This window comes from Salminus brasiliensis, chromosome 1, assembly GCF_030463535.1.
Source record: "Salminus brasiliensis chromosome 1, fSalBra1.hap2, whole genome shotgun sequence".
NCBI lineage: Eukaryota > Metazoa > Chordata > Actinopteri > Characiformes > Bryconidae > Salminus > Salminus brasiliensis.
Window position 1 is genome coordinate 2,301,970 of NC_132878.1, and position 24,025 is coordinate 2,325,994.

A 24,025-nucleotide genomic window follows, 5' to 3' on the forward strand; every position below is an offset into this window, starting at 1 on the left:
TAATGTAAGAGAGTTACTGTAGAGTTACTGTAGGAGAGTTATGGTAGAGTTACTGTAGGAGTGTTACTGTAGGAGAGTTACTGTAGAGTCACTGTAAGAGAGTTACTGTAGAGTTAGTGTAAGAGAGTTACGGTAGAGTTACTGTAGGAGTGTTACTGTAGAGTTACTGTAAGAGAGTTACTGTAGGAGGGTTACTGTAGAGTTACTGTAGAGTTACTGTAGGAGCATTGCTGTAGGGTTACTGTAGGAGTGTTACTGTAGGAGAGTTACTGTAGAGTTACTGTAGGAGAGTTACGGTAGAGTTACTGTTGGAGTGTTACTATAAGAGAGTTACTGTAGAGTTTCTGTTGGAGTGTTACTGTAGGAGAGTTACTGTAGGAGAGTTACTGTAGAGTTACTGTAGGAGATTTACTGTAGAGTTACTGTAGAGTTACTGTAGGAGTGTTACTGTAAGAGAGTTACTGTAGAGTTACTGTAGGAGCGTTACTGTAGAGTTACTGTAGGAGAGTTACTGTAGAGTTACTGTAGGAGAGTTAATGTAAGAAAGTTACTGTAGGAGGGTTACTGTAGAGTTACTGTAGGAGAGTTACTGTAGGAGAGTTACTGTAGAGTTACTGTAAGAGAGTTACTGGAGAGTTACTGTAGGAGAGTTAATGTAAGAGAGTTACTGTAGGAGGGTCACTGTAGGAGAGTTACTGTAGAGTTACTGTAGGAGGGTTACTGTAGAGTTACTGTAGAGTCACTGTAGGAGAGTTACTGTAGAGTTACTGTAGGAGCGTTACTGTAGAGTTAATGTAAGAGAGTTACTGTAGGAGGGTTACTGTAGAGTTACTGTAGGAGAGTTACTGTAGAGTTACTGTAGAGTTACTGTAGGAGCGTTACTGTAGAGTTACTGTAGGAGAGTTACTGTAGAGTTACTGTAGGAGAGTTAATGTAAGAAAGTTACTGTAGGAGGGTTACTGTAGAGTTACTGTAGGAGAGTTAATGTAAGAGAGTTACTGTAGGAGGGTTACTGTAGGAGAGTTACTGTAGAGTTACTGTAGGAGGGTTACTGTAGGAGAGTTACTGTAGAGTTACTGTAGGAGAGTTACTGTAGAGTTACTGTAGGAGGGTTACTGTAGAGTTCCTGTAGAGTCACTGTAGGAGAGTTACTGTAGGAGAGTTACTGTAGAGTTACTGTAAGAGAGTTACTGTAGAGTTACTGTAGGAGGGTTACTGTAGAGTTACTGTAGAGTTACTGTAAGAGAGTTACTGTAGAGTTACTGTAGGAGAGTTACTGTAGAGTTACTGTAGGAGGGTTAATGTAAGAGAGTTACTGTAGGAGGGTTACTGTAGAGTTACTGTGTGAGAGTTACTGTAGGAGGGTTACTGTAGAGTTACTGTAGGAGGGTTACTGTAGAGTTACTGTAGGAGAGTTACTGTAGGAGGGTTACTGTAGAGTTACTGTAGGAGGGTTAATGTAAAAGAGTTACTGTAGGAGGGTTAGTGTAGAGTTACTGTAGGACGGTTACTGTAGAGTTACTGTAGGAGAGTTACTGTAGAGTTACTGTAGGAGAGTTACTGTAGGAGAGTTACTGTAGAGTTACTGTAAGAGAGTTACTGTAGAGTTACTGTAGGAGAGTTACTGTAGGAGGTTTACTGTAGAGTTACTGTAGGAGGGTTACTGTAGAGTTACTGTAGGAGGGTTATTGTAGAGTTACTGTAGAGTTACTGTAGGAGTGTTACTGTAAGAGAGTTACTGTAGAGTTACTGTAGGAGCGTTACTGTAGAGTTACTGTAGGAGAGTTACTGTAGAGTTACTGTAGGAGAGTTAATGTAAGAAAGTTACTGTAGGAGGGTTACTGTAGAGTTACTGTAGGAGAGTTACTGTAGGAGAGTTACTGTAGAGTTACTGTAAGAGAGTTACTGGAGAGTTACTGTAGGAGAGTTAATGTAAGAGAGTTACTGTAGGAGGGTCACTGTAGGAGAGTTACTGTAGAGTTACTGTAGGAGGGTTACTGTAGAGTTACTGTAGAGTCACTGTAGGAGAGTTACTGTAGAGTTACTGTAGGAGCGTTACTGTAGAGTTAATGTAAGAGAGTTACTGTAGGAGGGTTACTGTAGAGTTACTGTAGGAGAGTTACTGTAGAGTTACTGTAGAGTTACTGTAGGAGCGTTACTGTAGAGTTACTGTAGGAGAGTTACTGTAGAGTTACTGTAGGAGAGTTAATGTAAGAAAGTTACTGTAGGAGGGTTACTGTAGAGTTACTGTAGGAGAGTTAATGTAAGAGAGTTACTGTAGGAGGGTTACTGTAGGAGAGTTACTGTAGAGTTACTGTAGGAGGGTTACTGTAGGAGAGTTACTGTAGAGTTACTGTAGGAGAGTTACTGTAGAGTTACTGTAGGAGGGTTACTGTAGAGTTCCTGTAGAGTCACTGTAGGAGAGTTACTGTAGGAGAGTTACTGTAGAGTTACTGTAAGAGAGTTACTGTAGAGTTACTGTAGGAGGGTTACTGTAGAGTTACTGTAGAGTTACTGTAAGAGAGTTACTGTAGAGTTACTGTAGGAGAGTTACTGTAGAGTTACTGTAGGAGGGTTAATGTAAGAGAGTTACTGTAGGAGGGTTACTGTAGAGTTACTGTGTGAGAGTTACTGTAGGAGGGTTACTGTAGAGTTACTGTAGGAGGGTTACTGTAGAGTTACTGTAGGAGAGTTACTGTAGGAGGGTTACTGTAGAGTTACTGTAGGAGGGTTAATGTAAAAGAGTTACTGTAGGAGGGTTAGTGTAGAGTTACTGTAGGACGGTTACTGTAGAGTTACTGTAGGAGAGTTACTGTAGAGTTACTGTAGGAGAGTTACTGTAGGAGAGTTACTGTAGAGTTACTGTAAGAGAGTTACTGTAGAGTTACTGTAGGAGAGTTACTGTAGGAGGTTTACTGTAGAGTTACTGTAGGAGGGTTACTGTAGAGTTACTGTAGGAGAGTTACTGTAGGAGAGTTACTGTAGAGTTACTGTAGGAGAGTTACTGTAGAGTTACTGTAGGAGGGTTACTGTAGAGTTCCTGTAGAGTCACTGTAGGAGAGTTACTGTAGGAGAGTTACTGTAGAGTTACTGTAAGAGAGTTACTGTAGAGTTACTGTAGGAGGGTTACTGTAGAGTTACTGTAGAGTTACTGTAGGAGAGTTACTGTAGAGTTACTGTAGGAGGGTTAATGTAAGAGAGTTACTGTAGGAGGGTTACTGTAGAGTTACTGTAGGAGAGTTACTGTAGGAGGGTTACTGTAGAGTTACTGTAGGAGGGTTAATGTAAGAGAGTTACTGTAGGAGGGTTACTGTAGAGTTACTGTAGGACGGTTACTGTAGAGTTACTGTAGGAGAGTTACTGTAGGAGAGTTACTGTAGAGTTACTGTAAGAGAGTTACTGGAGAGTTACTGTAGGAGAGTTAATGTAAGAGAGTTACTGTAGGAGGGTTACTGTAGGAGAGTTACTGTAGAGTTACTGTAGGAGAGTTACTGTAGAGTTACTGTAGAGTTACTGTAGGAGGGTTACTGTAGAGTTACTGTAGAGTCACTGTAGGAGAGTTACTGTAGGAGAGTTACTGTAGAGTTACTGTAGGAGAGTTACTGTAAGAGAGTTACTGTAGGAGGGTTACTGTAGGAGAGTTACTGTAGAGTTACTGTAGGAGGGTTACTGTAGAGTTACTGTAGAGTCACTGTAGGAGAGTTACTGTAGGAGAGTTACTGTAGAGTTACTGTAGGAGAGTTACTGTAGAGTTACTGTAGGAGGGTTACTGTAGAGTTACTGTAGAGTTACTGTAGGAGAGTTAATGTAAGAGAGTTACTGTAGGAGAGTTACTGTAGAGTTACTGTAGGAGGGTTACTGTAGAGTTACTGTAGGAGGGTTAATGTAAGAGAGTTACTGTAGGAGGGTTACTGTAGAGTTACTGTAGGAGGGTTAATGTAAGAGAGTTACTGTAGGAGGGTTACTGTAGAGTTACTGTAGGAGAGTTACTGTAGGAGGGTTACTGTAGAGTTACTGTAGTGTGTGTGTGTGTGTGTGTGTGTGTGTGTGTTTACTGCACAGGTGGGTTAAAGGAGGAGGCCAGACTCCATCTGTGTCCAACACTAATGGTGAGGATCGGTGTCTTGTCTTGTCCTAATGGCTAATAGAGTGTTTGCACTGATTTCATGACTATAGATCAAAGGGGACAGCATGCAGTTATGACATCACAATAGACCATAAGTGCTCAGACATATGCTGATGACATCACAGCAGCTGCTCATGGCAGTCTGCTCCAAAAACAGAACTGATCAACTCTAAATTTGAATGAGTCTAATCAATAGGAAAAGCCCATGTGACCTCGCTCGCTGCAGTCGGAGTGCAGCACATGTGAGTTTCAGGAAGAGTCACCTGCTGTGTAGCATGTGTTGACCGGGTCGCTAAGATTGCTGGGCATGCTCTTCAGACATTTCATCAGTTTTGACTCCGCCCCATTCAGCCGCTTGGTGATCACGTGGCCCATCACCCAGGTGTTGTCCTTGTACAGCACCTGCAGGAAGTACAGGAGTGGCATTTTTACACCCTCATCTGCTCAACCTGTGAGGAGTATATTGTCTGTACGGCACTCTGGTGTAAATCCGCTCATGTGAGAAAAAAAGGACACCCCATGAACTAAAGACTCTAAAGCTCACTGTCCCAGAAGTCCTGGTCTTGGTCTAAGTGTTCTCTGGAGAACTGTAGTCTAACCCTGATTGTTTCTTTTTTTGATGGTAAGGGTCTTCTCCTTGCTCACCTCACAAATTCAGTTGGGCCTCTTTCTGGTGGTACTTTCACATCAGCTGTGGTGAGATCTATCTACTACCATGACTGTTGGAGTCTTCTTTACTCATCTTGGGCTGATCTTGCTGGGACAGTCTGATCTGGTCATGTTGGTCAGCTGTTCTTCTTGTAAATGGTTTAGTGGACAGTGGAACGACTGTGATCTTTTTAAACCCCCTTCCCAGACTCCTCTGCATCTCCACCCTTCTTTCTGAAGACCTCAGAGAGCTCTCTGGATCTGGTCATGGTGATCTTCTTCACCCCTCACTTCAACTCTCAAGATCAGACCAGACTAAACGTCTGAGGTTTAAATAAGACACTAAGACTCCTCCAGAAGAATCCTCTCCAACCATGTTCTGATCATCTGAAGCTGGGTCTAATTCTACACAGAAGGAGTAATAAATAATAAATCATTTATTAAATTCTATTTAATAAATGATGATTAAAGACGTTTCTTCAGGTGTGTGAGTTTAGTTAGGTCACCTCCGTCTCTCAGTAAGTTTTAGGCTTTAATGGGGTCTCCTGATTTTGTCACATGACCGTACCTCCTCACATTACGTATTCAGTGTACTTTGAAAAACAGCTCTATGATGAAGTGAATCTGAGGTACACCACTACTGGTTAGTAAGCAGGCACTGACTTGACTGTAAATAAAGTAGGTGCCCTCTGTAACCACGGTGATGGTTTCCCCGGACACCTGTAGTCCCACCCCTTGGCTCCGCCCAAGTGCCCAGGTCAGAATCGTCAAATCCCGCTCAGCTGAGGAGACATGGCACAACACAGAGAGTATTTACAGACATACTGTACAGATTAATTCATCTAAAATGACCTAAAAAGTATCCCAACTGACTGTGTAGCTTTTAGAGAAGAGGAGCAGCTCCTACCGTAAGAGTGTTTGAAGGCAGGGATCAGATGCAGTAAGGAGCGCTGCTCTGCTGAGGAACAAAACACACCCTAATTACACAATAATGCAAATGCAAAGTCAGTATGTGTGTGTCTGTTATATGACAAATAGTGAGTAGTACAGTTTTTTGGCTCTTTTAATTGAGTTAGATTAGGATACAGTACCATACTTTCACTATAGTACAGTTTCAGCTCTTTAATTGAGTTAGATTGGGATACAGTACCATACTTTCACTATAGTACAGTTTCAGCTCTTTAATTGAGTCAGATTGGTATACAGTACCATACTTTCACTATAGTACAGTTTCAGCTCTTTAATTGAGTTAGATTGGGATACAGTACCATACTTTCACTATAGTACAGTTTCAGCTCTTTTAATTGAGTTAGATTGGGATACAGTACCATACTTTCACTATAGTACAGTTTCAGCTCTTTAATTGAGTTAGATTGGGGTACAGTACCATACTTTCACTATAGTACAGTTTCAGCTCTTTTAATTAAGTTAGATTGGGATACAGTACCATACTTTCACTATAGTACAGTTTCAGCTCTTTAATTGAGTTAGATTGGGATACAGTACCATACTTTCACTATAGTACAGTTTCAGCTCTTTAATTGAGTTAGATTGAGATACAGTACCATACTTTCACTATAGTACAGTTTCAGCTCTTTAATTGAGTCAGATTGGTATACAGTACCATACTTTCACTATAGTACAGTTTCAGCTCTTTAATTGAGTTAGATTGTGAGACAGTACCATACTTTCACTATAGTACAGTTTCAGCTCTTTAATTGAGTTAGATTGGGATACAGTACCATACTTTCACTATAGTACAGTTTCAGCTCTTTTAATTGAGTTAGATTGGGATACAGTACCATACTTTCACTATAGTACAGTTTCAGCTCTTTTAATTGAGTTAGATTGGGATACAGTACCATACTTTCACTATAGTACAGTTTCAGCTCTTTAATTGAGTTAGATTGAGATACAGTACCATACTTTCACTATAGTACAGTTTCAGCTCTTTTAATTGAGTTAGATTGGGATACAGTACCATACTTTCACTATAGTACAGTTTCAGCTCTTTAATTGAGTTAGATTGAGATACAGTACCATACTTTCACTATAGTACAGTTTCAGCTCTTTTAATTGAGTTAGATTGGGATACAGTACCATACTTTCACTATAGTACAGTTTTAGCACTTTTAATTGAGTTAGATTGGGATACAGTACTATACTTTCACTATAGTACAGTTTCAGCTCTTTTAATTGAGTTAGATTGGGATACAGTACCATACTTTCACTATAGTACAGTTTCAGCTCTTTAATTGAGTTAGATTAGAATACAGTACCATACTTTCACTATAGTACAGTTTCAGCTCTTTAATTGAGTTAGATTGGGATACAGTACCATACTTTCACTATAGTACAGTTTCTGCTCTTTTAATTGAGTTAGATTGGGATACAGTACCATGCTTTCACTATAGTACAGTTTCAGTTCTTTAATTGAGTTAGATTGGGATACAGTACCATACTTTCACTATAGTACAGTTTCAGCTCTTTAATTGAGTTAGATTGGGGTACAGTACCATACTTTCACTATAGTACAGTTTCAGTTCTTTAATTGAGTTAGATTGGGATACAGTACCATACTTTCACTATAGTACAGTTTCAGCTCTTTAATTGAGTTAGATTGGGATACAGTGCCATACTTTCACTATAGTACAGTTTCAGCTCTTTAATTGAGTCAGATTGAGATACAGTACCATACTTTCACTATAGTACAGTTTCAGCTCTTTAATTGAGCTAGATTGGGATACAGTACCATACTTTCACTATAGTACAGTTTCAGCTCTTTAATTGAGCTAGATTGGGATACAGTACCATACTTTCACTATAGTACAGTTTCAGCTCTTTAATTGAGTTAGATTGGGATACAGTACCATACTTTCACTATAGTACAGTTTCAGCTCTTTAATTGAGTCAGATTGAGATACAGTACCATACTTTCACTATAGTACAGTTTCAGCTCTTTAATTGAGCTAGATTGAGATACAGTACCATACTTTCACTATAGTACAGTTTCAGCTCTTTAATTGAGCTAGATTGGGATACAGTACCATACTTTCACTATAGTACAGTTTCAGCTCTTTAATTGAGTTAGATTGGGATACAGTACCATACTTTCACTATAGTACAGTTCTTTGGCTCTTTTAATTAAGTTAGATTGGGATACAGTACCATACTTTCACTATAGTACAGTTTCAGCTCTTTTAATTGAGTTAGATTGGGATACAGTACCATACTTTCACTATAGTACAGTTTCAGCTCTTTAATTGAGTTAGATTGGGGTACAGTACCATACTTTCACTATAGTACAGTTTCAGCTCTTTTAATTAAGTTAGATTGGGATACAGTACCATACTTTCACTATAGTACAGTTTCAGCTCTTTAATTGAGTTAGATTGGGATACAGTACCATACTTTCACTATAGTACAGTTTCAGCTCTTTAATTGAGTTAGATTGAGATACAGTACCATACTTTCACTATAGTACAGTTTCAGCTCTTTAATTGAGTCAGATTGGTATACAGTACCATACTTTCACTATAGTACAGTTTCAGCTCTTTAATTGAGTTAGATTGTGAGACAGTACCATACTTTCACTATAGTACAGTTTCAGCTCTTTTAATTGAGTTAGATTGGGATACAGTACCATACTTTCACTATAGTACAGTTTCAGCTCTTTTAATTGAGTTAGATTGGGATACAGTACCATACTTTCACTATAGTACAGTTTCAGCTCTTTAATTGAGTTAGATTGAGATACAGTACCATACTTTCACTATAGTACAGTTTCAGCTCTTTTAATTGAGTTAGATTGGGATACAGTACCATACTTTCACTATAGTACAGTTTCAGCTCTTTAATTGAGTTAGATTGAGATACAGTACCATACTTTCACTATAGTACAGTTTCAGCTCTTTAATTGAGTCAGATTGGTATACAGTACCATACTTTCACTATAGTACAGTTTCAGCTCTTTAATTGAGTTAGATTGTGAGACAGTACCATACTTTCACTATAGTACAGTTTCAGCTCTTTTAATTGAGTTAGATTGGGATACAGTACCATACTTTCACTATAGTACAGTTTCAGCTCTTTTAATTGAGTTAGATTGGGATACAGTACCATACTTTCACTATAGTACAGTTTCAGCTCTTTAATTGAGTTAGATTGAGATACAGTACCATACTTTCACTATAGTACAGTTTCAGCTCTTTTAATTGAGTTAGATTGGGATACAGTACCATACTTTCACTATAGTACAGTTTCAGCTCTTTAATTGAGTTAGATTGAGATACAGTACCATACTTTCACTATAGTACAGTTTCAGCTCTTTTAATTGAGTTAGATTGGGATACAGTACCATACTTTCACTATAGTACAGTTTTAGCACTTTTAATTGAGTTAGATTGGGATACAGTACTATACTTTCACTATAGTACAGTTTCAGCTCTTTTAATTGAGTTAGATTGGGATACAGTACCATACTTTCACTATAGTACAGTTTCAGCTCTTTAATTGAGTTAGATTAGAATACAGTACCATACTTTCACTATAGTACAGTTTCAGCTCTTTAATTGAGTTAGATTGGGATACAGTACCATACTTTCACTATAGTACAGTTTCTGCTCTTTTAATTGAGTTAGATTGGGATACAGTACCATGCTTTCACTATAGTACAGTTTCAGTTCTTTAATTGAGTTAGATTGGGATACAGTACCATACTTTCACTATAGTACAGTTTCAGCTCTTTAATTGAGTTAGATTGGGGTACAGTACCATACTTTCACTATAGTACAGTTTCAGTTCTTTAATTGAGTTAGATTGGGATACAGTACCATACTTTCACTATAGTACAGTTTCAGCTCTTTAATTGAGTTAGATTGGGATACAGTACCATACTTTCACTATAGTACAGTTTCAGCTCTTTAATTGAGTCAGATTGAGATACAGTACCATACTTTCACTATAGTACAGTTTCAGCTCTTTAATTGAGCTAGATTGGGATACAGTACCATACTTTCACTATAGTACAGTTTCAGCTCTTTAATTGAGCTAGATTGGGATACAGTACCATACTTTCACTATAGTACAGTTTCAGCTCTTTAATTGAGTTAGATTGGGATACAGTACCATACTTTCACTATAGTACAGTTTCAGCTCTTTAATTGAGTCAGATTGAGATACAGTACCATACTTTCACTATAGTACAGTTTCAGCTCTTTAATTGAGCTAGATTGAGATACAGTACCATACTTTCACTATAGTACAGTTTTTTGGCTCTTTTAATTGAGTTAGATTAGGATACAGTACCATACTTTCACTATAGTACAGTTTCAGCTCTTTAATTGAGTTAGATTGGGATACAGTACCATACTTTCACTATAGTACAGTTTCAGCTCTTTAATTGAGTCAGATTGGTATACAGTACCATACTTTCACTATAGTACAGTTTCAGCTCTTTAATTGAGTTAGATTGGGATACAGTACCATACTTTCACTATAGTACAGTTTTTTGGCTCTTTTAATTAAGTTAGATTGGGATACAGTACCATACTTTCACTATAGTACAGTTTCAGCTCTTTTAATTGAGTTAGATTGGGATACAGTACCATACTTTCACTATAGTACAGTTTCAGCTCTTTAATTGAGTTAGATTGAGATACAGTACCATACTTTCACTATAGTACAGTTTCAGCTCTTTTAATTAAGTTAGATTGGGATACAGTACCATACTTTCACTATAGTACAGTTTCAGCTCTTTAATTGAGTTAGATTGGGATACAGTACCATACTTTCACTATAGTACAGTTTCAGCTCTTTAATTGAGTTAGATTGAGATACAGTACCATACTTTCACTATAGTACAGTTTCAGCTCTTTAATTGAGTTAGATTGGTATACAGTACCATACTTTCACTATAGTACAGTTTCAGCTCTTTAATTGAGTTAGATTGTGAGACAGTACCATACTTTCACTATAGTACAGTTTCAGCTCTTTAATTGAGTTAGATTGGGATACAGTACCATACTTTCACTATAGTACAGTTTCAGCTCTTTTAATTGAGTTAGATTGGGATACAGTACCATACTTTCACTATAGTACAGTTTCAGCTCTTTTAATTGAGTTAGATTGGGATACAGTACCATACTTTCACTATAGTACAGTTTCAGCTCTTTAATTGAGTTAGATTGAGATACAGTACCATACTTTCACTATAGTACAGTTTCAGCTCTTTTAATTGAGTTAGATTGGGATACAGTACCATACTTTCACTATAGTACAGTTTCAGCTCTTTAATTGAGTTAGATTGAGATACAGTACCATACTTTCACTATAGTACAGTTTCAGCTCTTTTAATTGAGTTAGATTGGGATACAGTACCATACTTTCACTATAGTACAGTTTTAGCACTTTTAATTGAGTTAGATTGGGATACAGTACTATACTTTCACTATAGTACAGTTTCAGCTCTTTTAATTGAGTTAGATTGGGATACAGTACCATACTTTCACTATAGTACAGTTTCAGCTCTTTAATTGAGTTAGATTGGGATACAGTACCATACTTTCACTATAGTACAGTTTCAGCTCTTTAATTGAGTTAGATTGAGATACAGTACCATACTTTCACTATAGTACAGTTTCAGCTCTTTAATTGAGTTAGATTGGTATACAGTACCATACTTTCACTATAGTACAGTTTCAGCTCTTTAATTGAGTTAGATTGTGAGACAGTACCATACTTTCACTATAGTACAGTTTCAGCTCTTTAATTGAGTTAGATTGGGATACAGTACCATACTTTCACTATAGTACAGTTTCAGCTCTTTTAATTGAGTTAGATTGGGATACAGTACCATACTTTCACTATAGTACAGTTTCAGCTCTTTTAATTGAGTTAGATTGGGATACAGTACCATACTTTCACTATAGTACAGTTTCAGCTCTTTAATTGAGTTAGATTGAGATACAGTACCATACTTTCACTATAGTACAGTTTCAGCTCTTTTAATTGAGTTAGATTGGGATACAGTACCATACTTTCACTATAGTACAGTTTCAGCTCTTTAATTGAGTTAGATTGAGATACAGTACCATACTTTCACTATAGTACAGTTTCAGCTCTTTTAATTGAGTTAGATTGGGATACAGTACCATACTTTCACTATAGTACAGTTTTAGCACTTTTAATTGAGTTAGATTGGGATACAGTACTATACTTTCACTATAGTACAGTTTCAGCTCTTTTAATTGAGTTAGATTGGGATACAGTACCATACTTTCACTATAGTACAGTTTCAGCTCTTTAATTGAGTTAGATTAGAATACAGTACCATACTTTCACTATAGTACAGTTTCAGCTCTTTAATTGAGTTAGATTGGGATACAGTACCATACTTTCACTATAGTACAGTTTCTGCTCTTTTAATTGAGTTAGATTGGGATACAGTACCATGCTTTCACTATAGTACAGTTTCAGTTCTTTAATTGAGTTAGATTGGGATACAGTACCATACTTTCACTATAGTACAGTTTCAGCTCTTTAATTGAGTTAGATTGGGGTACAGTACCATACTTTCACTATAGTACAGTTTCAGTTCTTTAATTGAGTTAGATTGGGATACAGTACCATACTTTCACTATAGTACAGTTTCAGCTCTTTAATTGAGTTAGATTGGGATACAGTGCCATACTTTCACTATAGTACAGTTTCAGCTCTTTAATTGAGTCAGATTGAGATACAGTACCATACTTTCACTATAGTACAGTTTCAGCTCTTTAATTGAGCTAGATTGGGATACAGTACCATACTTTCACTATAGTACAGTTTCAGCTCTTTAATTGAGCTAGATTGGGATACAGTACCATACTTTCACTATAGTACAGTTTCAGCTCTTTAATTGAGTTAGATTGGGATACAGTACCATACTTTCACTATAGTACAGTTTCAGCTCTTTAATTGAGCTAGATTGAGATACAGTACCATACTTTCACTATAGTACAGTTTCAGCTCTTTAATTGAGCTAGATTGGGATACAGTACCATACTTTCACTATAGTACAGTTTCAGCTCTTTAATTGAGTTAGATTGGGATACAGTACCATACTTTCACTATAGTACAGTTTCAGCTCTTTAATTGAGTTAGATTGGGATACAGTACCATCCTTTCACTATAGTACAGTTTGAAGAGAGATTTGTGTGTTTACTTCATTAAAGTATCTTTTCTTCTAACGTAAGGGATGTTGAAAGTAATAAAAGTAGGTCTATTTTTAAAAGACAGTGTTTTGAGAGGAAGTGACTCACTCTGTCTTTTCCGTCTGTTTTTCGGCCCTGAGACTTCCCTCTTTTCTCGGCTGATCTGAGTTGCTGGAGTCCCCCACACCTGCACATACAGAGACCGGAGGACGTACAGAGACAGATTTATTCTTTTTTAATGTAATTCAGAGAGCTTGCTGTAGTGTGTGTGGAGAATACATGATGATATTGTAAAAGGGAGGGAATTCAGAGCACTCTGAGAGCTGGAGTTTAGGAGGCTTCTGCTCTGAGCTCTTGAGGCCAGACCCCCTTCTGATAGGTAGGGCCAGAACTGAGAGATTTTGACAAAAGAATTAGGACACTTGCTCATTCATTGTCAAGGGTATTTAAAGAGTTGCATTGCTATGAACATTGCTATGGGAATTTGATTGCATTCAGCTACATGAGTGGTAGTTAGTGAGGTCAGGGTGTTGCCACCTCATCATCCATAACTCCCGAATTCATCCCATTCAAAAGTACTGGATGGAGCTCCACCATCCATCATCCTAGAGAACACAGCTCTTCCACTGCTCCACAGCTCAATGCTGGGGGGCTTTATACCCCTCTAGCCATGCCAATAATAGGGTCATGATGTTGATCTGCTCCAGATCCTTAGTCCTATTCTATTGGCAGTACTTCTTCTCTACAGGGACTAGACAAGCTATGTGTGTTTGTGTCAGCAGTGGGTGCAACTTTCAATAGAAGGGGTTGTCCACAAACTTTTGGACATATAGTGTATGACAGCTGACAGGGTTGCAGGAAGAAGGTAGAAATGGAAACTTCTGTGGCATTAGACTGAGAGGAGACAAAGCTTCAGGCAGGTTCCTCCTGCCAAACTTCAGTTATTTCATAACTCTTTTGTTTATGTCAGTGAAATAATGAATGTGTGTGTGTGTGTGTGTGTGTGTGTATAAGCCTGTTAGCTAAAGCCTGACATTTTAAGCCATTAAAACACAGAAGGGGGTGAGTAAAGGAGTTAGAGCACTGCAGACTCGCTGTCTGTTTACACTGGATGAGTTACTGCACTGTATTGGACTGGACCACTTCTTACAGTATGAGCTTCACTTTACAGTATGACAGAAACATTCTTAATGCTTCCCAATATCCAGCTAACTCCCACAGTCCCTAGGGGCGTCCAGGAGAACCCTGGAGGAACCGAGCTCTGTTCTTCAGACTAGCTCACCGGCAAGATCTCACTACTTTCTTTCTTCAGAATGAGAAGCTCTTGTTTCTCCTTTTTACTAGATTCATGTTCAGTTGCTTTATCTGTTCTGATGGGATCTGGAGCTTCTACTGTAGAAACATCATGACCCTATTGGCTCCATGCCAATAGAGGGGTATAAAGCCCCTCTAGTACCAAGCCCCTCCATTTACAGTACAGCATTGAGGAGCTGTGGAGCAGTGGAAGAGCTGTGTTCTCTGGAATGATGGTGGTGGAGCTCCATCCAGTACTTTTGGGATGATGAGGTGGGTTGGTGGTCATCTATCCAGCATCCTGACCTCATTAATATGTTTGTTGCTGAATGCAATCAAATCCTCACATCAGTGCTCCTCCAGAATCTAGTAGAAAACCTCCTTCTCTGAACAGTAGAGGCAAGAGGGACTGCACTCTTTAAATGAAGCACAGCCAGAAGGCACATCAATCAGCCATAACATTAAAACCACCTAATAGGTCCACATTGTGCCTCCAGTACAGCTCTGACGTGTCCAAGGCATGGACTCCACAAGGCCTCTGAAGGTGTCCTTTAACAGCAGGCCTGTAAGTTGTGAGGTGGGACCTCCATGACCATTAATGAGTCACAGGTTGTCCGTGCTTGGGTCATCTTTGGAAGGTACTGACCACTGCATACTGGGAACTCTCCACAAGACCTACCTGATTGTTTTTAGAGATGTTCTGACCAAGTCATTGTCTAGAACATCACAGAACTGACTGTTCACCTGCTGGCTAAGATGTAGCTTCACCTTTCCTTTACCAGGACAATCAGTGTTTATCTTCATCTAAAAACTCTACAGATGATCCTATACAAGCACCAACAAGGGTTCCACTATTGATACAAGTCAAACAACCCATTTGCAGCACTGTATACACAGTAGAACCCTTGTTACGTTAGAGTGTGGAAGCCTGGGGGGTTTGCTGTGTATTATTAAACAGACAGACAGGCAGACAGACAGATGTCCAGCTATGCACTCACCTACCCCGCAGCATGTGCCTAAGGGGCAGCAGAGCCCCTCCTGCCCCTTCTGCAGGGCTCTGACGTTGCCCTGCAGATCCATCAGCTCGACCCTCAGCAAGCGGATGTGACGCCACTGCATGACCAGGGGGGTCAGCACCAGGCACGTGCAGGCCAGAGCCGCGAGAACGGCGTAGCACTTCTCCATCCGAAGGGCGAAGAGAATGGTGATGGTGTAAGCAGCGATGATGATGAGGCTGTATTTATGTACGAGGAACTCCAGGCGAGCTGCAGCGTGAACCTCTGAGGCTAAAGCAAAAGTGGAGGGCTGGAGTTGCACAGTGGAATTACAGAGCTTCTAAGAAATGCCAGGTTCCCCCTTTCCACCCTCCTCCACTTTCACTTTCGTAACATGATCGGGAAGGCAGGCACGGGGGAGGAATTATGACGCGCTGAGTCACCACGAAGGCTAAACACGAAAACACGCTTCCAGCCCAAAGAGGCCTGATGAGGCTTCCCGTTAGACAGGATGGGAGAGATGATCTGAGGGTGAATGCACACACACACACAAACACACACATACACACATATACACACTGAAAACATTACATTGCTTACATTTGTAGCAGTGAATGATGAGACACGGACTGTTTTTGGTTCAGGGTCACGCATGGTGGAGGGATACATGCAGGGTGTATAGGGACAAATAGTCCCCAATGAAAATTGTGTTGAATCAGATTCTCCACTAATTGCCATCCCTTAGCAAACTGTACATGGTGTGCGGGATCACTGGTGGATTTGTATTGTAATGAAATGGCTATATTTGTGCTGTAGTCATGGCAACCGACGAGTGGTTCAATTCCCCACCACTGTAAAAAATAGCCGCCACTGCCCCCTGATGTTACTTGGATGGTGGACTGTTCTCCAATTACAAAAACATGATGTAGTATCTAGCTCTATGTGCAAGGTGGATGCACCTGTATAGCAGATTTACCTGATAAAAGGGACAAAGTGAGTGTACCTAATAATCTGGCAACTCATAGAAACTCTGAAAAACAGACACATGCAGACATTTTAAATATTTAAAAAATATATAAACAGGAATAGTCATCTGCCATATATTCACTGAACCAAATGTGGCAAGAGAACCACTCTGACCTCACCGACCCGTGTTTTATAAGCTCGACACATGAAGCTCTCCCTCCTGCAGTTTTAAACACTGTGTCCAAAATATGAGCAATTCTCAGGGAACAGGACTGCTAAGCTTGCAGGGACTAATAGCTACCCATTAGCCAGCGACGACAGACCAAACTCACTCTGAGATGATTCAACTCCAATATGTACACAGCTGAGTCAGTCTGACAGTGACAGGCTTGTGGCGTCATTCTAGTTGGGATTAATAATATATATATATATATATATATACATACACACACATACATACATATTGTCTGCCCCTCGGTATTGCGCCCTCCCCCGGAGCGAAATAAGGACTTCGGCCTCGATTTTTGTTCATGTGTTTGGTTTTCTTGTATCGGTTCATGATTCAGTCCAGTCCAGTGTTTCACCAGGGACTGGGGGTACTTGAGGAGCCTCAACTCCATGGTTCAACGCCGAAAATTGTAGCGTTTGGAGCCTTGAGGCTGCTTGAGAGGTTCCCCATACGACTGGAGGTGTGTTACGGTCAGCTTCAGCTTGGTATCCACGTTCAGGAGCAGGTCATCCTGCTAAACCGTGCAGCAAGGCGACCAACGCTCGCAGCAGCACATGCTTTTTTTTTAGGCCGTTGGTAAATAAAACAACCTAAAAACCAAGAAAAACACATAAAGTTTTTTATGACATTTATGTATAAATAATTTGCTTTATTTACTAACGTTCTGAAAATCTGGCTGTCCTTTGAAGTACGGATGATATCCTCAATGTGCTGAAAAGCATATCTTAGATAAATAGATACTTTATTAAACCTGAAGGAAATTTAGCAGCCAGTAGCAACTGCACAATACAGCACAGTGATAAAAATACAATAATAACAATAAATAGAATAAATGTAAAAAATATGCACTTGAAACTAACCGGAGATGAAAGGCAGTGCAGTTATGAATAATAAGGAATGAAGCAGACAGATGCTAATTCTGAGTAAATGAGGGTGTATACTGGTATTAAAGTAAGGTAGGTCAGTAGTGTGCAGGAGTGCAGGTGTATAGGATGTACTGTAAAGTGTAAATAGTGCAGATTAAACTCTGATTAAACATAAGAGCAGCTCTGTGACAAGGCCTGCCACTGAACCTGCTCCTTTGGTCCACAGCGGTGTCCAGTGATGAAGTCCTATTTCATTTCCCTCTGTTTTCATTCCAGCTCGTCATCAATAAAAAACCCTCTCCAGATAAATTTCTCCATCCAGGAAAGTGTGAGTCTGATCGTGGTTGGATGAGAAGTATAAACAGACTCCATTCTGACTCCCTATTGGTTTATAAGAGATCATCACACCTGCACACGTCCCGTCACTCTCCAGCGAGCTCACAGCAGACGTCTGTAGTCTAGTATGAAGACTGTGTTCGTGGCAGAGACTCAAGAGAGCTGCAGTGAAACGTCCCGACTGAACCCCACATTTACATTCCAATAAAGCTTATTGATCACACGCCTCTGAAGTCTGACTTTCTGCAGCTTTACAGAACTTCTAGACAACGACTCCTCATATTTTCCTCCATGAAGCTCATGTTAATGCTCAGTAGAGCACAGAGACGCTCCTTTAATAGAGCTGATATTACTGAAATGCTTCATTTTCAATGGGCAGATCTGCAGCTGAAACAGGAGCCTAGTGCAGCCCAACATTTTTAACATCAACATTTTAATAGATCATTCTCCTCATTATGACTTTTAGAGAAATGGGTTTTTGGGGAGGGGGGGTGTAGTGCACTATAGACCCCTGTGGCGCGGCCTAAGCTTTCAGCCTTTGTTTTCCTTCCATTACTTTTACTTTTCTACTTGAAGTCGTTCTGAAACCAGTACTTTTACACTTTTACTGGAGTAAAAAGCTTCAGTTGATTCTTCAGCTTCTATAGAAGTCTTTTAAACCCTCGTATCTCCACTCACTTCTACCTGGTGGGTGATCTTCACATTATGACAAAACTTATGACAGTGTATAACTTGGGCTGTTAGATGGACTGCAGTCAGTAACTGTAAGCTTCTGAAGTGCACCTGTGTGGGTGAATACAAATATATTAAAAATATATATACAAAAATATATAAGTTTATAAAATATATATGCCCTAAATGTGCCAAAGGAAGCATTGTGGGCACAGCATCCACTATGCACTTCCTGTGCTACTTTCCCCAACAACAATGAACACAGCCTTTGGGCGGACGGCTTCCTGCTTGTTAATGCGAGTGCCAGGTCTGTGTGAGCCTGCGGGGTTATAAACACAGTGTAGAGAACAACCCCTGAGCAAAAAGAAGGAAGTGTACATTCCTCCCATCACACCAAGCATTGATCCAAAAACATACCCCACCTCCTTTGCCTTTCCCGGAGAGGTCCTTTGTTCTGTCCGTGTGGTGCAGGGAGAGCCCCGCCGGCTCGATGGCTTGGTCTGGAATTTCGGCTGGCATCCATGTGTCTAAGGCAGATAATACAGCAGTCCCTTGGAAAGATCGGACTAATCAGACTAATCGGTAGAATCAGACTAAGGAGCAGAACATCAGCTGCAGATGATCAGAACATGGTTGGAGAGGATTCTTCTGGAGGAGTCTTAGTGTCTGATTTAAAGCTCAGACATTTAGTCTGGTCTGATCTTGATGGTTGAAGTGAGTGAGGGGTGAAGAAGATCACCATGGCCAGATCCAGAGAGCTCTCTGAGACCTTCTGAAAGTGTGGAGATGTTGTAGAAGAGTCTGCAGATGGAAGGAGGTTAAAAAGATCTCAGAACTCAGAGATCAGCTGCTGTTCCACCGTCCACTAAATCATCTACAAGTGGAACAGCTGACCAACATGGGCAGATCAGACCGTCCTAGCAAGATCAGACCAACAGCAGAACCTCAAGATGAGTAAAGAAGCCTCCAACAGTCCTAAAAGGTCGTCAAGGTAGCAGATGGATCTTGAACACAGCTGAAGTCAAAGTACAGCATCTACCATCAGAAAGAGACCCAACAATCTGATTTCCATGGGTGGTGAGGAAGGAGACCATTGCTGAAAAAAAAAAAATCTAAGCAAGACTAAAGTTCTCCAGAGAACATCTAGACCAAGACCAGGGCATCTGAAACAGTGTGCTTTGGACAGATGAATCTAGAAATTAAATATTTGCAAACAGAGAACATGTTTGGCGTGTCTGAGCATAAGAACCAGCTGTGAAGCATGGAGGTGGAGATGTCCTGGTTTGGAGCTGCATCTCTGCAGTAGGGTCTGGAGAGCGCTCCATCATAGAATTCACTAGGACGTCTTCACTGTATCAGAGGAAGCTGCTTGAGGAAGATGAGAGATTGTCTGTGTAAAAGATAAAGCTGAACCATCACACAGCTGAAAGATTCCTGCATGGAGGAGTGGGAAACACCTTCTCCCAGCTGACGGCAGAGACTGTAGAACATCTCACTGAAGATATTTCAGCCAAGAGGGGAAATACCAGCTGTCAGTGCAGAGGGTGTCCCATCTTCTTCTTTCTGACAGGAAAATTATATTTCTATAAATTCCATTTTCATAAATGATGATTAAAGACATTTCTTTAGGTGTGTGAGTTAAGTTAGATTACCTCCATCTCCCCGAACCAGGCCGTAACTAGTCTGGGATGTGTCTTTATAATTCACACAGAACAAAATGCATCATTTGTAATATTTATGAGGGAGACAGTTACGGCCTTCAAAAACAGCAGGCCTCATTCACCAAAACACTTTATTGACAAAAGTATTGGGACAAGTGCTCATTCATTGTTTCTTCTGAAATCAAGGTTATTAAAAAGAGCTGATTCTGCTTCTGTTGGAGTAACTGTCTCTACTGTCCAGAGAAAAAGACTTTCTCCTAGATTTTGGAGGAGCATTGCTGTGAGGATTTGATTGCATTCAGTGATCTCAACTCATTCCAAAAGTACTGGATGGAGCTCCACCACCATCATTCCAGAGAACACGGCTCTTCCACTGCTCCACAGCTCCTCAATGCTGGAAGCAAACCCCTCTACTAGCCCACGCCTGGCATTAGGCAGCATGGAGCCGATAGGGTCATGATGTTGATCTGCTTCAGATCCTGAGTCCTATTCTATTGGCAGCACATCTTTCTCCACAGGGACTAGGCAAGCTCTGGTTCAACTCAAAGTAATGGGTACAAAGCAGCTTAATGCACTTAAGAAGGGCTTTTCACAAACATGTGGTAGTGTGGCTTCCTAAGAATTTTCCTAAAAAAAGTTCCCACAAAGAGTCGAGATGCCCTTGATTGTTTGCAGCTCTGCTCTTATAAGGATGCATCCCCCCGTCATTGTAAACTAAACAGATTATGGATAAGAAAACACTTGGGGAACACCAGAATTGCCAAAATCTTCATAAGCTGAATTTAAGAGCAAATGCCTTCTGAAGTACAGTAGGTAAACAAAGCCCAGTGTTCTTCCCCCTCGTGGAATTCCTATTATGGGCATGATCCACAAATTCAGAAGTGTAGACACTTTAAACAAGGGTTCAAGTGTATTTAGTCAAGGCAGGGTTGTATACTAGACTCCAACAAGTCAAATTCGAACCATCTGGATGCTTACATGGTTCTGTGCCTGGGTAAAGGTTCTTCAGATTGGTGGAAAACCTTTTATATTGCCTCCAAATAGCAGAGATGTATCATAAGGAAGTAGAACTACTTCACTTCTGTAGGCAAAGGTGAAGTAGTTGACAAAGGTGTCAAAAGTATTCACACTAATTCCTCAGGTAGAAGTGAGTGGAGATACGAGGGTTTAAAAGACTTCTATAGAAGCTGAAGTATCAACTGAAGCTTTTTACTCCAGTAAAAGTGTAAAAGTACTGGTTACAGAACGACTTCAAGTAGAAAAGTAAAAGTAATGGAAGGAAAACAAAGACTGAAAGCTTAGGCCGCGCCACAGGGGTCTATAGTGCACTACCCCCCCTCCTCCTCCCCAAAACCCCATTTCTCTAAAAGTCATAATGAGGAGAATGATCTATTAAAATGTTAATGTTAAAAATGTTGGGCTGCACTAGGCTCCTGTTTCAGCTGCAGATCTGCCCATTGAAAATGAAGCATTTCAGTAATATCAGCTCTATTAAAGGAGCGTCTCTGAGCTCTACTGAGCATCAACATGAGCTTCATGGAGGAAAATATGAGGAGTCGTTGTCTAGACGTTCTGTAAAGCTGCAGAAAGTCAGACTTCAGAGGCGTGTGATCAATAAGCTTTATTGGAATGTAAATGTGGGGCTCAGTCGGGACGTTTCACTGCAGTTAAAAAAAAACAAAGGGAAAAGAAATAGGAGTAACAAGGCTATTTTTAAAATGTAATGAGAAGTAAAAATAATGACTCCAGTTTAGATTAGATAGATAGATTAGATTAGATAACCAGCATTATTGTTTTCTCCTACTTCCACTTTTACTTCACTGTATATTCTGGATGAGTTTAATTTTTTTTACTCCGGTTCACTGTTTATGTGCTGTATCGTTACTCGTTACAATTATAAAAATGATACAAATAATTTCATTCACATTATCACCTCCAGAGGGCTAGACGGCGCTGTCACCGGGTTCGATGAAGCTGCCTTACAGCTTGCTTTCAGCTGTAGTTGAGTGTCCAGGGAGTGAAGTTCAGGGGTTGGAGCTGCTCCTCACTGGTTGTACAGATGAAACTCTTGTATGTGGCGGGTCGAGTCAGTTCTGAGTTAGTTTAGAGAGTGAACTGAAGACTCGTGTTCATGAACTCTGTCTTTTACAGTCCTGTCCTTCTACTACAGCCAGAGGAACTGAGACCGTCCTTAAGTCTGAGCATCTGAAATCATATAAACACTGATACCCAAACTTTTGACTGCTTTCTGTAAGAACTACAGAACACAGTACTGTACTTTTACTCTCAGTACTTAAGTAGAACATTTCAGAATACTAAACTACTTGCAGTACTTAAGTACTTCCACTTAAGTTTGGAGCTTAAAGAACTTCTACTCAGGTCACTTTTCTGATCGAGCTCCTGTACTTTTACTCAGGTCTGGGTCTCTAGTACTTTATACATGTCTGCCAAATAGCACCTCAAAGGATTCCACTATAGGCACAGGTCAAAGAACCCTCTTTTATTAGTATTCAGAGCCGGTTTTACTACGTTTCTAATGAAGAGACGGGATAGAAGTACTGTCTGTAGATAACGGACGTTTTAATAAGTGAGCAGAACAATAACCTGTAGATAAACATCTATATTTTAAGGAAGCCAGGTCACTTCTTGCGCAACAGTAACTCTTATTTTGAGCGTAGCCTCTAAACATCACATTGCAAAAACGTCTTTGGTTGATTATTTATAAGAAATGCTGTTTTACGAGTCGTTCAGAGCTGGCATTTTGCCCAAACGGCCGACTTTTACCACTAAATAAATACGAAACTCTTAGAACACTAATCACTGTGGAAGCTTGAAGGGGAATTCCACTGATTTTTTAATTTTATGCATAATCTAAGATGTGAAAAACGTCTGTCGGAGTAGGGTTTGAGGGGTTTGGTGTGAAGCTCTGTTCTAGATAACCTCCCCCAGTCAGAGCTGGAGTTCTACAGTGGAGGTTCTAGATAAGCTCCCCCAGTCAGAGCTGTGGTTCTACAGTGGAGGTGAAGGGAAGCAGACGTCTGAAGCTCTACTAAAACCTCCTCACAGAAAGTTCTTCACCTAATGGTGATGAAGACGCTGCCTGATGCCTGAGACACGGTTCTACCAGAGTTCTGAGAAGAGTTCGGCTCTAGAACCTGCTTTTAAAATCAGATCATTAAAATGGTGGAGGGATACATGCTGCAGGGTGTAGTGCAGCTACAGAAAGTAGTCCCTAAAGAACACTGCATTAGTGGAGATTCTCTATTCACTATTTTACCTTCATCATCATCATCATCATCATCATTCCATATAAAACTCAGAAGACTCGTGTAGCTTCACTGGGGGGTTTGCATAGTAAATAAAATATGGACTATATCTGGTTCTATTCACCACCACTGTAAAGTAATCAGAGTGGGTCAGTTTCTCTACAGGGAAGCTCAGTTTCACATCAAACCCGACTCGGAATGAGCTCATGAATTATGAAGGAAAACTATTCTCACAGACTGAGTTATGCAGGAAATTCTGAAAAATCTGTGAAATTCCCCTTTGGTATAAGTTAATAAATTTAATTTAATATGTGTGAAGATAGGATGGCTTAAATAAACAAACAAACAAACAAATAAATAAATAAATACAAACATTAAACACTAATGAATGTCAAAACGCTGGTACATTTCAATACAATGTAGAGAACAAAATGTTGTACCTTCCCTGGCCACTTTATCAGAAACACTGCTCTGTTAGAGGTCTATAGAACATTCGCTGTTGCACAGTTTGTGTTAGACATCCTCTAGACCTTCATCAGTGGTCAATTTCTGGTCTCTGTCCTGTGCTACAGGGGCTACAGTATGTAACTAAAGAACTGTATAGGGGAGCCAAAAGGGAAGTGTTTCTGATAAAGTGTCCAGAATGTGTGTATCACTGCTATTCTTCAGTATTATAGCCAATTCCCCAGAATTCATTGTGGGACATGGTGGGCCGCTCTAATTTCCTCGGAACTTCTCTGTGAGCCGTTCCACCCACAACAAAGGACATCATAGG

General features: G+C 40.0%; 1 protein-coding gene across 2 annotated transcripts in view; it reads right to left on the minus strand.

Moving 5' to 3' along the window:
* The window catches only part of tnfsf13 (TNF superfamily member 13), a 32,670-nt gene extending 17,060 nt beyond the window's left edge, over positions 1–15,610 (minus strand). Inside the window, exons 1-5 of one of the 2 annotated variants that reach the window (XM_072692689.1) lie at positions 15,262–15,610; positions 13,075–13,153; positions 5,682–5,729; positions 5,438–5,556; positions 4,390–4,528 (exon numbers count right to left, since the gene is read on the minus strand). In XM_072692689.1, coding sequence (XP_072548790.1) covers positions 4,390–4,528; positions 5,438–5,556; positions 5,682–5,729; positions 13,075–13,153; positions 15,262–15,444 — 568 coding nt within the window. In that variant the 5' untranslated portion in view covers positions 15,445–15,610. Of the gene's footprint in view, positions 1–4,389; positions 4,529–5,437; positions 5,557–5,681; positions 5,733–13,074; positions 13,154–15,261 lie in introns of both variants that reach the window. The other variant, XM_072692688.1, reaches the window with a different exon arrangement.
* Positions 15,611–24,025: the final 8,415 nt, after the last annotated feature.